General features: G+C 37.7%; 1 protein-coding gene across 1 annotated transcript in view; it reads left to right on the plus strand.

The window, feature by feature from the left end:
• LOC130921708 (cadherin-22-like) overlaps nucleotides 1–18,409 on the plus strand; it is a 514,730-nt gene that overhangs the window by 280,526 nt on the left and 215,795 nt on the right. The window contains exon 5 of the mRNA XM_057845921.1: nucleotides 10,150–10,444. Within this exon, the coding sequence (XP_057701904.1) occupies nucleotides 10,150–10,444 (295 nt within the window). The remainder of the gene's footprint in view (nucleotides 1–10,149; nucleotides 10,445–18,409) is intronic.

An 18,409-nucleotide genomic window follows, 5' to 3' on the forward strand; every position in this document is an offset into this window, starting at 1 on the left:
TTTATATTTTAGGAACTACAAGTCTTTCCATTCGTGGTTCCCTTGAATCTTAACAAATTCAGTAGCCTATATAAAACTGTTTTATGATTGATTTGGTTATCTTTGTCCAACACTTTAAAAGGGAATATTACAAAGGGTGTACAGTAAATATTTTTTCACGACACTACAGTTACATTTCATGCTGAAGTAATTATAGAATAGTGACTCATATCAAAGTGAAAACAACTTTAATATTTTTTACAGCCACTTTTGTGAAGGACCTCTTAAGAACTATTATTGTCTGCAATGATTGAAGTGGTACAAAAGTGTCCCCACATTGTTCTGGAAGGTCTTTCCAATATGTTTTTGCATTATCTTGTGCTTCTGCGTGGGCACAAGGCTGGAAAATGATGTCTGTGGGCATTTTTGATGGCTTTGTAAAAAGTGGGACACAGCTGTTAGAAAACTATTGTTTGATTTGCGGGAAGAAGAAACCACTTCTCAACCTTCAAGAGTTTGATGGACAAATGCAGGATGTCTTTTTGGGTTACAAAACATTCTTCTTTTTATGGTTTTGTTTTGCAGAAAACCATGCGGTTGTCTTGTTTTCTTGCTTTATGAAAGAACTGAGCTGATGAACACCTGCCAGCAGCACCCTTTGTTTCTGCTAAATCACATCTTGGCTTTGACCTTCAGATTGCAGAGTAACATTTAGCTAAGTGTGTGTATGTGTGTTCAAACCGCCAACTCAAATCACTCCAGCGATGATAGACTGACAGACGGATGGGTATATCCAGCCTGAGGTGGAGGAGAAATTGCATCATGCCAGCAGAATGATGAACTCATTGTGTGTGCGTTTGTGTGGTCATGTGTGGTGCACAGCAGTTGACCATGTGGGTGTGAAGTATGTGTGTGTTTCGGCTGAGCACATGTGCAGTCGGTAGAAAGTTGCATGCGTGCGTGGTGCCCGCCTTTGAGCAATTGAATTAACGCACGGTGACAACATTTCACGCACATTCTCCTCCGTGCAATCTCATTTGGAAGCGCAGCCTCGGAGAGAGGGAGAAAGCGCGTTGGCGACATATTGAGTGCCGCACATGGATGAATACTTTTATTGATTGAAGAAGCAAGGGAAAAACACCTGTGAGTGTGGTTTTCAAACATGGAAAGGAAAGGTGGGACATCAACACACAGGTCACGTACGGGTCTCCAAATTGCCCTGACCATCACAATGCTGTCCGTTTTTGTTGATAACACAAGTGCTCCACCCTATACCATTACTACTGAGGGAATTTGACCGTTTAGCCAGACTGCCGGAATCACACAAGCCGAACCGCCGGACCTGTGCAGGTGCAGCTCCAGTGACCCGGGTCGGCGAGAACCCGACAACCCGGCCAAAAGATTGATTGATTGATTGAATTTATTTTGAATACATGCATCACGTTTAGGGCTGCAGCTATCGATTATTTTAGTAGTCGATTAATCGATGAACTAGTTAGTTCGAGTAATCGAGTAATCAGATAAGGAACATAAAAAATTAAAATACCTGAGCTGAAAAAAACCCAAAAAAATTAGGATCTATGTACAACAAAAGAACATTTAGCTAACTTTCATAGCAAAAGGCAACCATCTTAAATGCTATAAAACTTTTTTTTTTTTTTTTTTGTGGGGAGAACAAGTATTTGATACACTGCCGATTTTGCTGGTTTTCCCACTTGCCAAGCATGTAGAGGTCTTTAATTTCTATCATAAGTTCTCTTCAACGGGGAGGGACGGAATCTAATACAAAAAAAACTGAAAAGCACGTTGTAATATTTTTAAATAATAAATTTGCATTTAATTGCATGAAATAAGTATTTGATACATCCCAAAAATCGAACTTAATATTTAGTACAGAAACCTTTGTTTGCTATTACAGATACCAAACGTTTCTTAGGGCTGTCAAAATTATCGCGTTCACGCGCGTTAATTAATTTTTTAAATTAATCACGTTAAAATATTTGACGCAATTAACGCACGTGTCCCGCTCAGAAAGTATTCTGCCTTTTGGTAAGTTTTACAGCAAGGCTTTTTGTGCTGTCCAACAGCGAACTCTTGTGGTCGCTTTGCGACATGGTTTATTGTTTTCTTGCCAGTTCATTATGGCTGCACGACGTCTCGGGCTGACGCCTACGTTGTAATGTTGTGCTTATATGATCCTTGGACAAGATTTGTCCGTAAGTATGGTTGTTGTAAAGAATGTACATATTATGTTAGTAAGCGAAATGTTATATTTTTTGTATGAGATGCTTTTTGTTTATGTTTAGTGAACCTGTATAGCGTGCTAAGCTAACGTTGTTGCTAATGCAATGCTTGTGTACTTTTTGTAGTTTTACGACGGTCTAAAGAGGACAGTGGTTTGAGGCCATTTTATTAAGAAATCAGATGAAAAAGGAAGAAGTCTAATTTTTAAGGCGTCGTTCACTAGCTGTCTAGCTTTGGAAAAAGTAGACGCTTCGGAGTGAGGACAGCATAGACAGATTTAAATGACAGTACACTAGAGTCTTTATGTACCGTATGTTGAATGTATATATCCATCTTGTGTCTTATCTTTCCATTCCAACAATTTATTTTGCAGAATATATATATAATTTACAGGAAAAATATGGCATATTTTATAGATGGTTTGAATTGAATTAATTGCGATTAATTACGATTAATTAATTTTTAAGCTGTAATTAACTCGATTAAAAATTTTAATCGTTTGACAGCCCTAGTTTCCTGTAGTCCTTGACAAGGTTTGCACACACTGCAGCAGGGATTTTGGCCCACTCCTCCATGCAGATCTTCTCCAGAGCCTTCAGGTTTCGGGGCTGCTGCCGGGCAACACAGCCTTTCAGCTCCCTCCATAGATTTTCTATCGGGTTCAGATCTGGTGACTGGCTAGGCCACTCCAGGACCTTAAGATGCTTCTTACGGAGCCACTCTTTAGTTGCCTTGGCTGTGTGCTTTGGGTCGTTGTCATGCTGGAAAACCCAGCCACGACCCATCTTCATTAATTAACGCGCGTTAACGCGATAATTTTGACAGCCCTAAGAAACGTTTGGTATCTGTAATAGCAAACAAAGGTTTCTGTACCAAATATTAAGTTCGATTTTTGTGATGTATCAAATACTTATTTCATGCAATTAAATGCAAATTTATTATTTAAAAATCATACAACGTGATTTTCTGTTTTTTTTTTTGTATTAGATTCCATCCCTCACAGTTCAAGAGAACTTATGATGCAAATTACAGACCTCTACATGCTTTGCAAGTGGGAAAAGCAGCAAAATCGGCAGTGTATCAAATACTTGTTCTCCCCACTGTATATTTATTTCTTTTATTTCATTTTTACTGCCACTGAGGTTAGAGAGTCATGCAATTTCAATTCTCTGTCTGTCCTTGCACATGTGGTAGAATTGACAATAAAGCAAACTTTGAACTTTGAACTCAACCATGAGAGACAGAATGTGGAAAAAAAAAACAGAAAATCACATTGTTTGATTTTTAAAGAATTTATTCGCAAATCGTGGTGGAAAATAAGTATTTGGTCAATACCAAAAAAATCATCTCAATACTTTGTTATGGACCCTTTGTTGGCAATAACGGAGGCCAAACGTTTTCTATAACTCTTCACAAGCTTTTCACACACTGTTGCTGTTATTTTGGCCCATTACTCCATGCAGCTCTCCTCTAGAGCAGTGATGTTTTGGGACTGTCGTTGGGCAACGCGGACTTTCAACTCCCTCCACAAATTTTCTATGGGGTTGAGATCTGGAGACTGGCTAGCCCACTCCAGGACTATAAAAATTCTATAACTAGAAAAGTTGTGTGCAGGTTACAAACACCAGTTGAAGAGCGTTTATGGTAGGATGACCAAACGTCCTCTTTTGCCCGGACAAGTCCTCTTATTACGTGCCCTCCGGAGGGTCCGGCCGGGTTTCATAAATTCATGAAAATGTTCGATTTTTATGATTTTTCATGGCACCAATTTGAAGAGAATCCCTCCGGCCGCTAGGGGGCAGCGCCTGCCTGCGTTGACGTGGCTCCTACTAGTAAGGGTGGGAGAAGTAGATCTTTTTCCTCTTTTTTGTTGGCATTTTACCCCTTTGTTTCATGTGGAATAACCACCATCTGCTGACGGTTTGGCGAGAGATGAGACTACAGTAAGGAGTTCAATAAGGATTTCTAAAAGACATGGCCCCATACACCTTTCTGTAAGTTTATCTACTGTTAATGTCGATCACGTGTCTTCTGTTGTATATAGGGTTATATGTGTACACAGAGATGCAGTATATTGTATGAGTCTTGTAATTGTTCTGCGTTCCTTTATTTGTTTGAATGCTAGTATTACATTCTAAATAGCTGTGTTTCTTATGATTTTTTTTTTTTACGATAAATACGTATATAATGGCAACTGTTGACCTCTGTCTGAGATTTGTACTGGTGTAATCTGTAAAATCCCGTTTGGTGTCGCATTTTTGCGCTGCCAATGATTGTAAACTTTTATAGCGAAGTCTGATTTTGCCTCGGCTCCCGTACTCGCTAATAGAGTAGCAATCAGTGAACTCAGCCGCGCAAGGCATTATGGGCAATGTAGTTTTGAACTGCTGCTTTTGGAAACATGCTGGTTGAATAGCTTGTCAGTTTATTTCGGTTATTGTTTGCGTACAATCTTGAACATTGAATGAGAATAAAATGAGAATAAAAATTGAATATTTTTTTTAAAAATCATTCTTCGTTTTTTTTTTGTTTTTTTTTTTAAGTGTTTGATCATTTATTTAGGGAAGACTAAAGCTTGTTGAGTAACCAGTTGGGTAAAAAAAAGTGGGTGGTATAGGCCTCTTTGAGTGATCTTCGAGTAAAATTCAAGTATTTTGAGGCCGGGCCGAGTGTCCTCTTTTATGGAAATCAAAATATGGTTACCCTAATAAATGGAGAGCATATTTTGGGTAGTAATTAGAGCTGTCCCGATGATGCCGATCGACCGGGTCCGTCATTTTCAAAGTATCGGAATCGGCAAAAAAATATCGGAGATGCCTTTTTTTATATAAATATATATATATATATATATATATATATATATATATATATATATATATAAAAAATTTAATTAAATCGTTTCCTAATTGTATTTAACGTTGAAGTCAAACACTCATCTAGAGTCTTTAATTTTGGCTTTAAGTGGGGATGTTATATTTATCGCGTCAACGGTGGGAATAACATTAAAATATTTAACGCAATTAACTCATGCGCTGCACTACCCACTCACGCATTGACGCGTTCAATCTATATTAGCACCGTATAACATACACATAGAATTAAAAGGCAACGTAAAATGAGTAGAGAGAATTTTGGCAGCCTTTGAAGCCTTTTTTTAATTGGCTAAAGCCTTACAATCCCTCTCTCAACGATCAGAAATGTTGTGAGAAGCAATGTGGAGAAGAAAGGTAGTAGTTGATCTTTTTCTTAACACCCTATTTAATTTCCCAACGCTGAGAAGATATATCAATTGGTACCATTACGCACAGTCATGGTTGCACTTCCCATCATGCATTTGGGCAGAAGTTAAATGGCTGAATTATCATTTACTGAAAGCTCATAAAAATCCACTAGATGGCAATATTTAGTCACAATATACAAAGTCACATTTATCCTTTAAGAAGTCTTTCTATCCGTGGATCCCTCTCACAGAAAGAATGTTATTATTGATGTAAATGCCATCCTGAGGATTTATTGTCATAATAAACAAATACAGTACTTATATACTGTATGTTGAATGTATACATTCGTCCGAGTTTTATTCATTTTTTTCTTAATGCATTGCCAAAATGTATATGATCGGGAAAAATTATCGGGAATGAGTGGAATTGAATGGGGAGCAAAAAAAAGCAATCGGATCGGGAAATATCGGGATCGGCAGATACTCAAACTAAAATGATCGGGATCGGATTGGGAGCAAAAAAACATGATCAGAACAACCCTAGTAGTAATGGCATGTCAAAATACATTTTGCCTGATGGGAAAAAAAACTGCCACATGGCAAAATCAATTTTGCCACATAGCAAAAATTGCACATGGCAAAAAAGAATTGCCACACGGCAAAATCAATTTTGCCATATGGCAAAAAAATGCCACATGCCAAAATTAATGTTGCCACATGGCACAAAAAAAATGCCACGTCACAAAATTCATTTTCCCACTTGGCAAATACCACTTTTCATTCTCGGCCCAGCTGCAAATCAATCACCAAAATGATATTTCTTCCCAAATCTAAAGTCAAACGCTTCCTCATTGATGTCTACTTTCATAGCTAACAGCCATCTTGGGTAGGAATATAGATGTTGAAAAGTACACACTGCGTGGCATCGGCACTTTTTTTTTTAGTACTCGGTACCGATGCTAATATCAGTACACTACCAAAAACACATCGGTGATATCAGCAATTGTTTAATATGGCATAGCCCTAATGAAAATGTATGCACAGTGTTGAATTTAAGAACCTTTTCTCTGTATTGCCGCCTAGGGAGCATCTGAATACTCAATCACATTAGGAGGGAACTATTGGCGTGATTTATAATGAAGTTCTCATTTCGTCTACCTTTAACAACTGCCGGAATGACTTTCAACACCTCATTTGGGTTCGCCGTCCTTTGTGGAAAAGTTGTAAATTACCACCAGAAGCGTAGTCTTTTGTCACATCCTAAATGATGACTGGTGTAGCGACCTGGCGGGATGAAATTAGACTGTGATTGCTATTAAGGGCAAGCGGTACAAGAATTGGAGAGATGAAACGGTCAACTTGGTGTAACTTTGAGCTACTGAATTGAAATCTACAGAAAGTTTGATGTGGAGAAGTGACAAAGTAGCGTTCCTTCTGTTTTACATGGCAATTATGGTATTTCAAGAATGTACGTTAATCCATTTTTTTTAAATAGTTTTTGTTCTTTTCAGATGATTGCGTACTGAATTCAATAATTGTTGAACTACTCAATTTTGACGCGTTATTTTTTTCATAGTAATTGTTAACGTGTAGTCCAGTGCTTCTCAATTATTTTCTGTGACGCCCCCCCAGGAAGATGTAAACGTTCCGCGCCCCCCCAACTTTCTGCCATCACTGTAAATATACTGTAGTATCATTTGTAAAAAAAAAAAAAAAAAAAAAAAAATGTTATTATTATAAGTACAACTCTGCATAACATTGTGTCTGTTTAATATTACAGGAAAAAAAAGATTAACTTACAATAAAGTGTAAAACAAACAAAAAAACACAGATCCATTCTGTAAAAGTACATTTTTTGACCGTTTCATACTGAAAAATAAAATTTAGTAAAATCAGTCAATAAGAATAAATTCAAATTGATTAGCAACATTAACTCATGAGGACAATATGTCAAACGATTAGACCGAAAAAACAAAAATAGAACAAAAATGACGTGGCATTGGACAGAGGGACAATTTTTATTTTTGCTGCAGGCAGTATCAGCTCCTTTGCTATGGTGTGGGGTTTTTTTTGCACTGAGCAACTTGGTATGCCCCCTTTTTTGATGGTGACAGTGCTCGCTGGTTTACTGATGTAACACTGACAAAGTGGGAGGATTGTTGGCTGAAAAAATTAATTCCTGCTGCAAACATTTTTTGACAAAGTAAACGGACTGGTCTTTCCTCATCTCCCACTGTACTAAAAGTCAAAGCCAAAAGCTAAGTGCTACATACGCTTCGTCATATTTCCTTGTCTTAGCTTTACATATCTCCAGTGCTCTTTGCTGTGTGCTCTTGTTTGGTTCAAAAATACTGCACACATGCTGATAATGAGAGCGGCACTGCCACCCAATGAGTATATGTCTAATTACACTTTATTCTAGTACGACAAAAAAGTATGTTCCCCAAGGTCACATGCGCCACCCCCAGCATTGCTCTGCGCCCCCCTGGGGGGGCCCGCCCCACTATTTGAGAAGTACTGGTGTAGTCACACCTAGACCAAGCCCTGCTCTGCTTTTAACTCTGAGATTGCCACTGTTGGCAATAGACGTCCAATCAATGTTAACTGGGAGGATTTAGCAGCAATTGTGCGATCGCTGCCAGCCCGCCAGTCAAGTTGAATTAGACATTTATCACCATCAATGGAAATGAAACACAATCACTCAATGCCAGCCATCCCAGTTCAAATGGGACAGTTTAATTTGATGTCTATAACTATCAATGGCAGTAAATGACTTCACATTGGCCAGGGCAATTTGTTTATTTCTTTTATTTTAAACTTTTTTGGAGGATCATTTAAAAAAGAAAATAAGAACACTAATTGTTGTTGTTTTTTTTGCCATTAAGGATATCTGGCAAGAAATTAAAGCAATCAGTTCAATAGACTGTTGAATTTCGAAGTATTTAAGAGCTGACAGCACAAATAAGGTGAGCAATTTTATTTTATTTTAAGCCAGCTTTGCATGTTGATTGCCTTGCTTTTGTTTAAAATTTAATATATATTTTTAACCCTTTCTTTTTTTTTCTTTTTTTTTTTTTTAAATATGTTGTACAGTGGGGCAAATAAGTATTTAGTCAACCACTAATTGTGCAAGTTCTCCCACTTGAAAATATTACAGAGGCCTGTAATTGTCAACATGGGTAAACCTCAACCATGAGTGACAGAATGTGGAATAAAAAACAGAAAATCACATTGTTTGATTTTTAAAGAATTTATTTGCAAATCATGGTGGAAAATAAGTATTTGGTCAATACCAAAAGTTCATCTCAATACTTTGTTATGTGCCCTTAGTTGGCAATAATGGAAGCCAAACATTTTCTTTAACTCGTCACAAGTTTTTCACACACATTTGCTGGTATTTTGGCCCATTCCTCTATGAAGATCTCCTCTAGAGCAGTGATATTTTGGGGCTGTCGTTGGGCAACACAGTCAATCTATAATAGTGCCGTTTTAGCTATATATAGAGCTAAAAGGCAGCGTAAAATGAGTAGAGGGAATTTTGGGAGTCTATGGAGCCTCTTTTTAATTGGCTAAAGCCTTAAAATCCGTCTCAACAATTAGAAAATTGTGGGAAGCAATGTAGGGAAGAAATGTAGTAGTTGACCTTTTTCTTAACACCCGATGTTATTTCCCAACGCAGAGAAGATATATCAATTGGTGCCACTATGCACAGTCATGGTTGCACTTCCCATCATACATTTGGGCAGAAGAGTTAAATGGCTATAGTATCATTTACTGAAAGCTCAACAAATACACAAGATGGCAATATTTAGACACAATATACAAAGTCACATTTCTCCTTTAAGAATTACACGTCTTTCTATCCGTGGATCCCTCTCACAGAAAGAATGTTAATAATGTAAATGCCATCTTGGGGATTTATTGTCATAATATACAAATACAATACTTATGTACTGTATGTTGAATGTATATATTTGTCCGAGTTTAATTCATTTTTTTCTTAATGCATTGCCAAAATGTATATGATCGGGAAAAATTATCGGGAATGATTGGAATTGAATCGGGAGTAAAAAAAAACAGTCGGATTGGGAAATATCGGGATCGGCAGATACTCAAACTAAAACGATCGGGATCGGATCGGGAACAAAAAAACATGATCGGAACAACCCTAACTGACAATAAAATGTGCATAAAGGTTGGTTACAAACTGTAGAATTGCTGGCTGTCTTGTCACCTGTAGGCTTTGTTTCGAGTTTTGTCGCGTTGTCCTGTAATTCCAAGTGCTTCCTTGTTGAATTGGATGTAGAGTTTTTAGCTGCCGACAGCCGACAGATATTTTTGTCATCTTTACTGGACAGAAATATGAAGTAATGGCTGTATTTCCATTGAGCAAAGGCATCCATTTGCGGTATATATCCTGCTTTTCACTGTTAGCCTCGCTGCCTCGTCAGAATGCTATGTTGTTGACCGCCGTGGCAGACAGCGCTCAGCCTCAAACAGCATCGTAATACACGTACATGACTACAGTATTCTTCATTCTACATACATTATGAGGCAAAAACAAAATAGTAACGCACAGGCACTAGGGAAACTAACTTTAATCGGATTACTGGCTTGGAAAATTGAACGCGTTAGATAACTCGTTACTGAAGAAACTAATCCGACTACACTGACTATAACACTTCTACATTCATTCCTTCTTCCAGATCCACACAGACTCCGATGAAGGCGAAGGTAACATCAAGTACACCATCTCCGGAGAAGGAGCAGGCACCATCTTCATTATCGACGAGCTAACGGGTGACATCCACGCCACGGAGAGGCTGGACCGCGAGGAGAAAGCCTTCTACACGCTCCGAGCGCAGGCCCGCGATCGGCTTAGCGACGACCCACTGGAACCAGAGTCGGAATTCGTCATCAAGGTCCAGGACATCAACGACAGCGAACCCAAATTCTTGGAGGGGCCGTACATCGGCAGCGTGGCCGAACTGTCTCCGATAGGTAAGACTGCAAAGAGGAATGAAATATGTCAAACCCATTTTCAACAGTCTTGTTTTGGTATTAACTCTTGACAATGATTGACGTCCAATTATCTGGCACTAATCGAGAGATGTCCGATTAAAGCATTTTAAATTGTTATTGGATAATCGGATAATGGGCCAGCGGCTTTTGAAATTCACTGGCCCCACTATCAAAACCACTGGCCCAGGTCAAAATGTCAGTTATTGATCCAAAAATTCACGAAAAAGAACAATTTGTCTCCCGCGGCTCAGTTGTCGTGGCAACAATTTCAGAAGTCAAAGAGATGGCAATTATGGCTAACGATTTTCAAGCTTTTATGATTATATTATTTGCTCCGTAGTCACGCGGTTGACATCACATGTTATGCTCATACCATAGGTTTCATACCCATTAACTTTTCACTGTAAACCTAATTCTTTTTGTCTCATCGTTGCTGAGCCAATTCCAGCAGTCTCGCTACTGGAGCTGAAACTTTCTCTACCATTTCTTTTCATATTGGATTTCGCTTTCCCTCACCTCCTCCTGTGACTTTCTCTTTCTTAAGTGTTTTTTTCCTGGTGCTTGGCCGGGTGCTGGGGGTTTCAGAAGCATGTTGTTTTGTACTATAATGTCAGGTGGGTACTTAGATACTGACCATCAATCTACCATGTCAATTAATTGTCGACCCCTGATAGCGACTTTTTTTATTGTTGGTTTTGGGCCAATATGCATGTTGCCTTCAAAGTGAATGTAGAAGCTTTCTGCCTTTGTACAGGGGCTGGTCACAACTTATCACAGCAGCAATGCTTGTTATGTGAGCAGACCATTTGCATTCAAGGTGCAAAAATAAAATGAATGATACATGAAGGAAAAATAATGAATTTGTTAAGTCCACGACAGCATGTATAGGTATTGGTTTGATATCTGTATCGGATTTTTGGGGTTGAACAACATCGGGATATTGGTTAAAAAGTAATTATCGGACAACTCTCGTCCATTCCATTTGAAATGGAAGAAGCTTCCAGCACCAAAATACATTTTTGAATGAAAATTTGTTCCTTGTGTATGCCTGATTACAGTAACTGTACTGCAGTAGCCTAATACTTGTTTAAGACCTGTTGTGTTTTATAGGTATAACTGTTCCAAAAGCAGCTTTTTTTGCATTTTAGTGGTTTTAGGACGTTTGTCATACATATATATACAGTATATATGGACGGTACATGTATTTGTATTGAACCGTTTCAGTACGGGGTGCTCGGTTCGGAACGGAGGCGTACCGAAGGAGTTTCTGACGAAATGTAACCCTTACTTTTCGAGGCTGTGAGTCGATCGGGTTACAGTTTCTTGGTGTAGATTATATTTACTCCGTCTTCTCTACTATAATGAGGACCAACACGGTAGGACAGTATAAAACCCAGAAACGTCAACGGCGCGACAACGTGGCCGCCGCGAGAACGCAGTGAAACGCGGGCGTTAAAGTCAATCAGCCAATGCACACCAGTAGCAGTGCGGCCGCGTGTTAGACGGGCCCCAGAAGCGGCTCAACACGACGCATGCGAAAAGAACGGCAGACTTTATTATTTGACGCGAGACGGGACCCTCCTGCGTCAATACTACTACCGGTAGCTAGGAAAGGGCAGACCTGAAGTCACTCGTGTAAAAATACGGTGGATCCGGTCGATTTTCAAACTAATATGCAATCGTAACCCACTTTTTGAGTCAATCAAATCTCTTGAGTGGTAGATCGGGGCACAATTGAGTTGTCTTTGTTGATTTACTGCTGTCTTCTCTGCTATAATAATAACCAACACGGCCCCGTGTTCAATACAAAACCCTCCTACCACAACAATACAAGTAGGAACTAATATTCACATAGGAACTAAAGTTATACAACATAAAATATACAATATAAATGAATACTACATTACATTTGTAAAATATAAACACATAATAAAATAAATGATAGCCCATTTAAATCAAATAAATTGAAATGAGCTAAAACACCTGTAATTAAATAATAAGAATAATACACAGATCCTGCTTACACAATTAAATTTATTAATTTCTGTGTGGCGCTTTAACTTGAGAAAATCCACCAATAAAGCTTTTGAAAACCGTTCATAAGAAAAAAAATGATTCATTTGTAAAATACATGTTAAAGTCTTTGTCATTGGGATTGCTTTTCTCTTTAGCACAGGACTTCTTTTTTCTGACCAATACGCGGGGTCTGAAAGGCAAATTGTTGTTGGATTATCTTTAAATACCCACTACTTTTTGAGCAGAATTCTAGCTTTTTATAGGCTAATGTTCCTATTGGCGAAAGCACAAAAGTGTGTAATAAACAACTAGCACATTTATAGTTTGCATTTTGTTTTCTTACTGTACCGAAAATGAACCGAACCGTGACCTCAAAACCGTGGTACGTACGGAACCGAGATTTTTGTGTACCGTTACACCCCTAATATATATATATATATATATATATATATATATATATATATATATATATATATATATATATATTGCTGTCAAAATTATCGCGTTAACGGGCGTTAATTAATTTTTTAAATTAATCACGTTAAAATATTTGACGCAATTAACGCATGCACTGAATGACCAGCTCGCACATTGCCTTAAACAGATTACAATGAGGCAGTTTATGGACATTAAGAGTGAAGAGAATGCCACTAGCCACTTGGGGGCAGCGCCATTCCATACTATTGTTATTTCTTCTAAACATGGGAGAATTAGTAGTTGTGAGATGTTTATGCTGTATGCACAATGCAATGCAAATTGCTATTTGTGCTCCACACATATTTCGGTAAGTTTTCTTTCTTTTAGTGGCAATTAAGTGTCTCTTGTTGTATATTGGTAAGATATGTACAGAGATATGTATTTTATAAAGGCGAGTGGACACAGGCGTTCTTTGGACCGTGCCGTTTATTGGCATAAGCCTCTCCTTCACAACAAACATAAGTATCGTTTAGTGAAAGCACAACAAAAATAATATTCCTATCTCTCTCAAAAAAAAATAATGTTCACAAAAAGAAAAGCACTTCAGTCTATAGTAATGAGGCCCTATTTTCACAGTTAAACAACAATGCAAAATGAACTGGCATTACATATCAAAATAGCTATGCAAAATACACGTAAAACTTACTCAGACTTTGGTCACTCTATTCTTACTATTGTTATTTTTATTCTTATTATTATTATATTAACTCTACTTTTGATTGAAAATTTTACAAATTTTATTAAAATGAAAGCATGAAGAGGGGTTTTGATATAAAATGACTATAACTTATAACTATACCATTTGTCTTTTAAAAACTACAAGTCTTTCTATCCGTGGATCACTTTAACAGAAAAAATGTTAATAATCCCATTTGTGGATTTACTGTTACAATAAACAAATACAGTACTTATGTACAGTATGTTGTATGTATATATCCACCTTGTCTTATCTTTCCATTCCAACAATAATTTACAGAAAAATATGGCATATTTTATACATGGTTTAAATTGTGATTAATTGAGATTAATTATGATTAATTAATTTTTAACCTGTAATTAACTCGATTAAAAATTGTAATCGTTTGACACCCCTAAAATATATATATATATTTATTTACCTCAGGGAGTTCAGACAAGAACCTCTAGCCACTTTCACCCCTGCACATACTATAAATTATCAAGGCGAGAACATACAACCCCAATGGCAACAAAATTAATCATTTTATCTTCATAAAAAAATCTAGTATGAGTCATCTGTTTGACGTCTATCTATAAATTGCTTCCCTTTCTTCAAACTTCAAAATCTTTCTACAGATTCAGCAGTCTGCATCATATACAATACTGTGTACTTTTCAAGTTGAACCATTATGAAAACTTTTGTGAGTAATTTGTATGGATTATGTGCGCCTTTCATTTTGCTTGGGAAAACAGCAGGCGCTACTATTTAAGACGTAATCAGTAGCTACCTGCGGCTATTCACTTTTACTTATCGTTTGTGCTTCGCCAAAGATTTGCAGTAACACATTTATACATAGTCTGTTTGTTTTTCAAGGTTGGTTGAGTCCCTGCACCCCTCCCCCCAAATAGGAAAGGGCAAATAAAATAGAAGTGGCAACGATGTTGATGTAGTGTGAGTGACTGTTGAAAAATATGCAGCTAATGAAATTGCAGTCCTAAATCAAATTCACAGTTCATGCTTGATTGAATGTTGCTGAGAAGCGTGCGTGTCTTTATGATAGGACCAAAAGGAGTGGGCGGGGGTGGGGATGAAGTCACTCCACATTGGCTGTGTCCTCAAATAAACACTTGAAAAGGTAGATTAGGGAGGCGTTCGAAATGATGGCTTTAACATAGAACTGCTATGTTTTGGATTATTTTACTAGAAAACAGTTTTGCTTCTGTCATATTTTTAGGTTTCAGAAATGTTTTACTTGGTAGCAGTGGCGGACTTGGCAATTTTGGGGCCTAAGGCGAACATATCCAGGGGCCCTCTTCATGGGTCAGGGGTTCAAAAGGTGACAAGGATGTGGAGGAAATATGTTCCGGTACACTAGGGCTGTCCAAAACGACAACTTTTCCCCTGAGTAGTCAGCCGACTAGTTTTACGATTAGTCGACTAATTTCTTTTTTTTTTTTTTTTTTTTTTTTTTTTTTAAACTAATTTAGCAATGAAATTTTTGTTGACGCTTATTAATTCACAAAACCATTTTGGAACACTTAAATTCTTTATTAAAATACAAATAATCATGTAAATAACAATAATTAATCACAAATAAACAATGAGGTTAAATGCTAATAGCATTTACTAGTGCAAAAGAATGGAAAGTAAACAAATTCAGGAAACTGACTTTGCCTTTCCAACATTATTCAAAACAATTCTTTAAAAAATTCTAGCAGTATTATTATGATATACTACTACATATAATAGTAGTATAATAATTATAATAATTATTCATTGCCAATCATATATGTCATAAAGAGTGTCATTTGAAAAGCTATTCTTATGATAGAATCTGTATTCTGTAGTATTTACTCAACATATTATAATATTAATTCTGAAGTATGTGGGATTAACTCCAGAAATCGTTATTTATATGACAAACATGACGTGCTTTTATTTTGAAATGTTCATCGGAGGTACCTTTGCTAAACCGCTAAGTGAAAGCTTTTCACTCCGTAAAAAAAACATTCTTCATTATTGCTTGTGGTGTCACTAATAGATTCATTTTTTTTTTTCGTTAGCAAATGCTGTTAACCAGCTCTTGAGTGCAATTGTATGACTGATTGGAACTGTACTGCTTTGTTTCGCCACAGGGTGTGCTGTCGTGGATTTTATGTTTGGTGTGAAGAAGAAGTAGAAGAAAGTTAAAAGAGGCATTAGCGGCCTGTTCTCAACTTCTCCCTCACTGCACTTTAGCTCTCATGGAAAGCACGTTCGCTCATGTGTTCGAAATAAACGATAGCCGAAGTGCAAAGTAGCAAGTGAGCTGTAAAAATAGCCAGCTTAGTGGCGTGAAAAACATGGGAGAGCTAAGTGAAGCTAACGAACAGCTAAGCGGTGCTAAGCGATGCTAAACGGAGCTAAGCAAAGCTAAACGGCGCTAAATTAAAGGGAAGCTACTGATAGTGCGTGTCTGTGGGGGAGAGATAATATAAATGCAGCATTCAAATGGCTTTCTTTTTTGTTTTGTTATTTATTTGTTTGGTATGCTGACATAATTATACATGACGAATAGCTGGGGGTGCTGCTGGCTCCGGTGGCCCAAGCCCTTGCTAAGGGCAGCTGGTTGGGGGCCCCCTACTGGTTTGGGGCCTAAGGGGCTTACTTCGCCTGAATAGTAGATCCGCCTATGCTTGGTAGGTATCTAATCTAAATCTTGATGGGTGTTGCACAAAACCAAGATAAGGGATTAAATCTGTAAATATTGGTTATTCCAGATGATCTAAACCAGGGATCTCCAGCCTATTTTGCACCACGGACCAGTGTGATTTGGGTCTTTTTTTCACGGACCTGTGTTCTGTCAAATTTTGCACCCTTATAAAATTTAGCTCCCAAAGCGTTTGTGGTGGTGAAAAAGCCCTCTTTTATATTCAGTTGGACTCGCAATGTTATCCAACGCTGCAAAAAAAAATATTTACAGTACTGGCCCGAATATAAGACGGTGTTTTTTGCATTGAAATAAGACTGAAAAAGAGGGGGTCGGCTTATATTCGCGGTCTAGACGTTATACCCATTCACAGCGCTAGATGGCGCCAGATATCATTGAAGCGATGTTCTTTCAAGACAGATCTCAGCTACTCTCAAGTTTAACCAGTTTGTAGGATTGTTCCGATCATGTTTTTTGCTCCCGATCCGATCCCGATTGTTTTAGTTTGAGTATCTGCTGATCCCGATATTTCCCGATTCGATTGCTTTTTTTTTTTTGCTCCCGATTCAATTCCAATCATTCCTGATAATTTTTCCCGATCCTATACATTTTGGCAATGCATTAAGAAAAAAATGAATAAAACTCGGACGAATATATACATTCAACATACAGTACATAAGTACTGTATTTGTTTTTTATGACAATAAATCCTCAAGATGGCATTTACATTATTAACATTCTTTCTGTGAGAGGGATCCACGGATAGAAAGACTTGTGATTCTTAAAGGATGAATGTGACTTTGTATATTGTGACTAAATATTGCCATCTAGTGTATTTTTTGAGCTTTCAGTAAATGATACTGTAGCCATTTAACTGTTGTGCCCTATGCATGATGGGAAGTGCACCCATGACTGTGCGTAGTGGTACCAATTGATATATCTTCTCTGCGTTGGGAAATAACATAGGGTGCTAATAAAAAGATCAAAAGAAAGAAGCTTTTATCCCCACATTGCTTCCCACGATATTTCTAATTGTAGGGAGAGGGATTGTAAGGCTTTAGCCAATTAAAAAAATGCTCCAAAGGCTGCCAAAATTCACTCTACTCATTTTACGTTGCCTTTTAGCTCTATATATATGTAAAACGGTGCCATTACAGGTTGAACGCGACAATGCATGAGTGGGTCGTGCAGCGCATGCGTTAATTGCGTGAAATATTTGAATGTGATAAATTTCTTAAAAATTAATTACCGCGGGTAACAGGATAACAGGCATGAAAATCTCTCACCTTTCGGCGAAATTCGCCGTTTTTAAGTCAAAAAGGATGACCTACGTGAATCGTGTAGATCCGAGGAGAAAAATTTTAGGGGGGGGGGGGGGGGGGTCGTTTGTAGGCATGTGCCAGTTACCTTCACGGATTACCATGCTATGAAAACGTTGCAGTTACAAAACCACTAAATTTTTCCGTCATACAGTAGTACGTATTCGTTATTTTTCATGTGTCGAAAATGCAGCCAGAATTGGCTTGGCGCGGCAGCGCTTACCCCTTCCCCTGTTTGATGCTGCGTGTGTCAGTGACGCTATTCCAGCAAACCCAAAAACAAGCACTCCAAACGCAAGGCGTAAATTCTTCAATTTATTGATCTCTCAAATCGTGGTAACTGAAATATACCAAATGAATACATTTAAAACGTTGTACACTCGTATTTTTCCACATGTGAGTAGCTTCAACAGTTTAGCTTCATGAAAAAGTTCGTCAAAAACAAAACACACATTTTCCTTTCAAATTCAATACACAAAGTTACTAAAAACTTACAAAGACGAATGATAGGCAAGGCTTAGCTAGGACAGCAACTTCATTGATGTTAATCACAGCCGCTGAGAGAGAAACAAGTTTGTATGCGGGGAGGAAAAAAAAAAAAAAAACAGAGCGTCAAAGATCGCTAATTGCGACAGATGATCTTGTACTAAGCACAAATTCACATTCGCTGGAGGAGGTAAAGTATCACTCCCAATTGTTTTTAGATGAATGCATTTGCCAGCATATTGAATTTAGTGAGTAATGGTTTTCGTTTTCATATTTTG

The sequence above is a fragment of the Corythoichthys intestinalis genome, chromosome 9 (assembly GCF_030265065.1).
Source record: "Corythoichthys intestinalis isolate RoL2023-P3 chromosome 9, ASM3026506v1, whole genome shotgun sequence".
In the NCBI taxonomy this organism is placed as follows: domain Eukaryota; kingdom Metazoa; phylum Chordata; class Actinopteri; order Syngnathiformes; family Syngnathidae; genus Corythoichthys; species Corythoichthys intestinalis.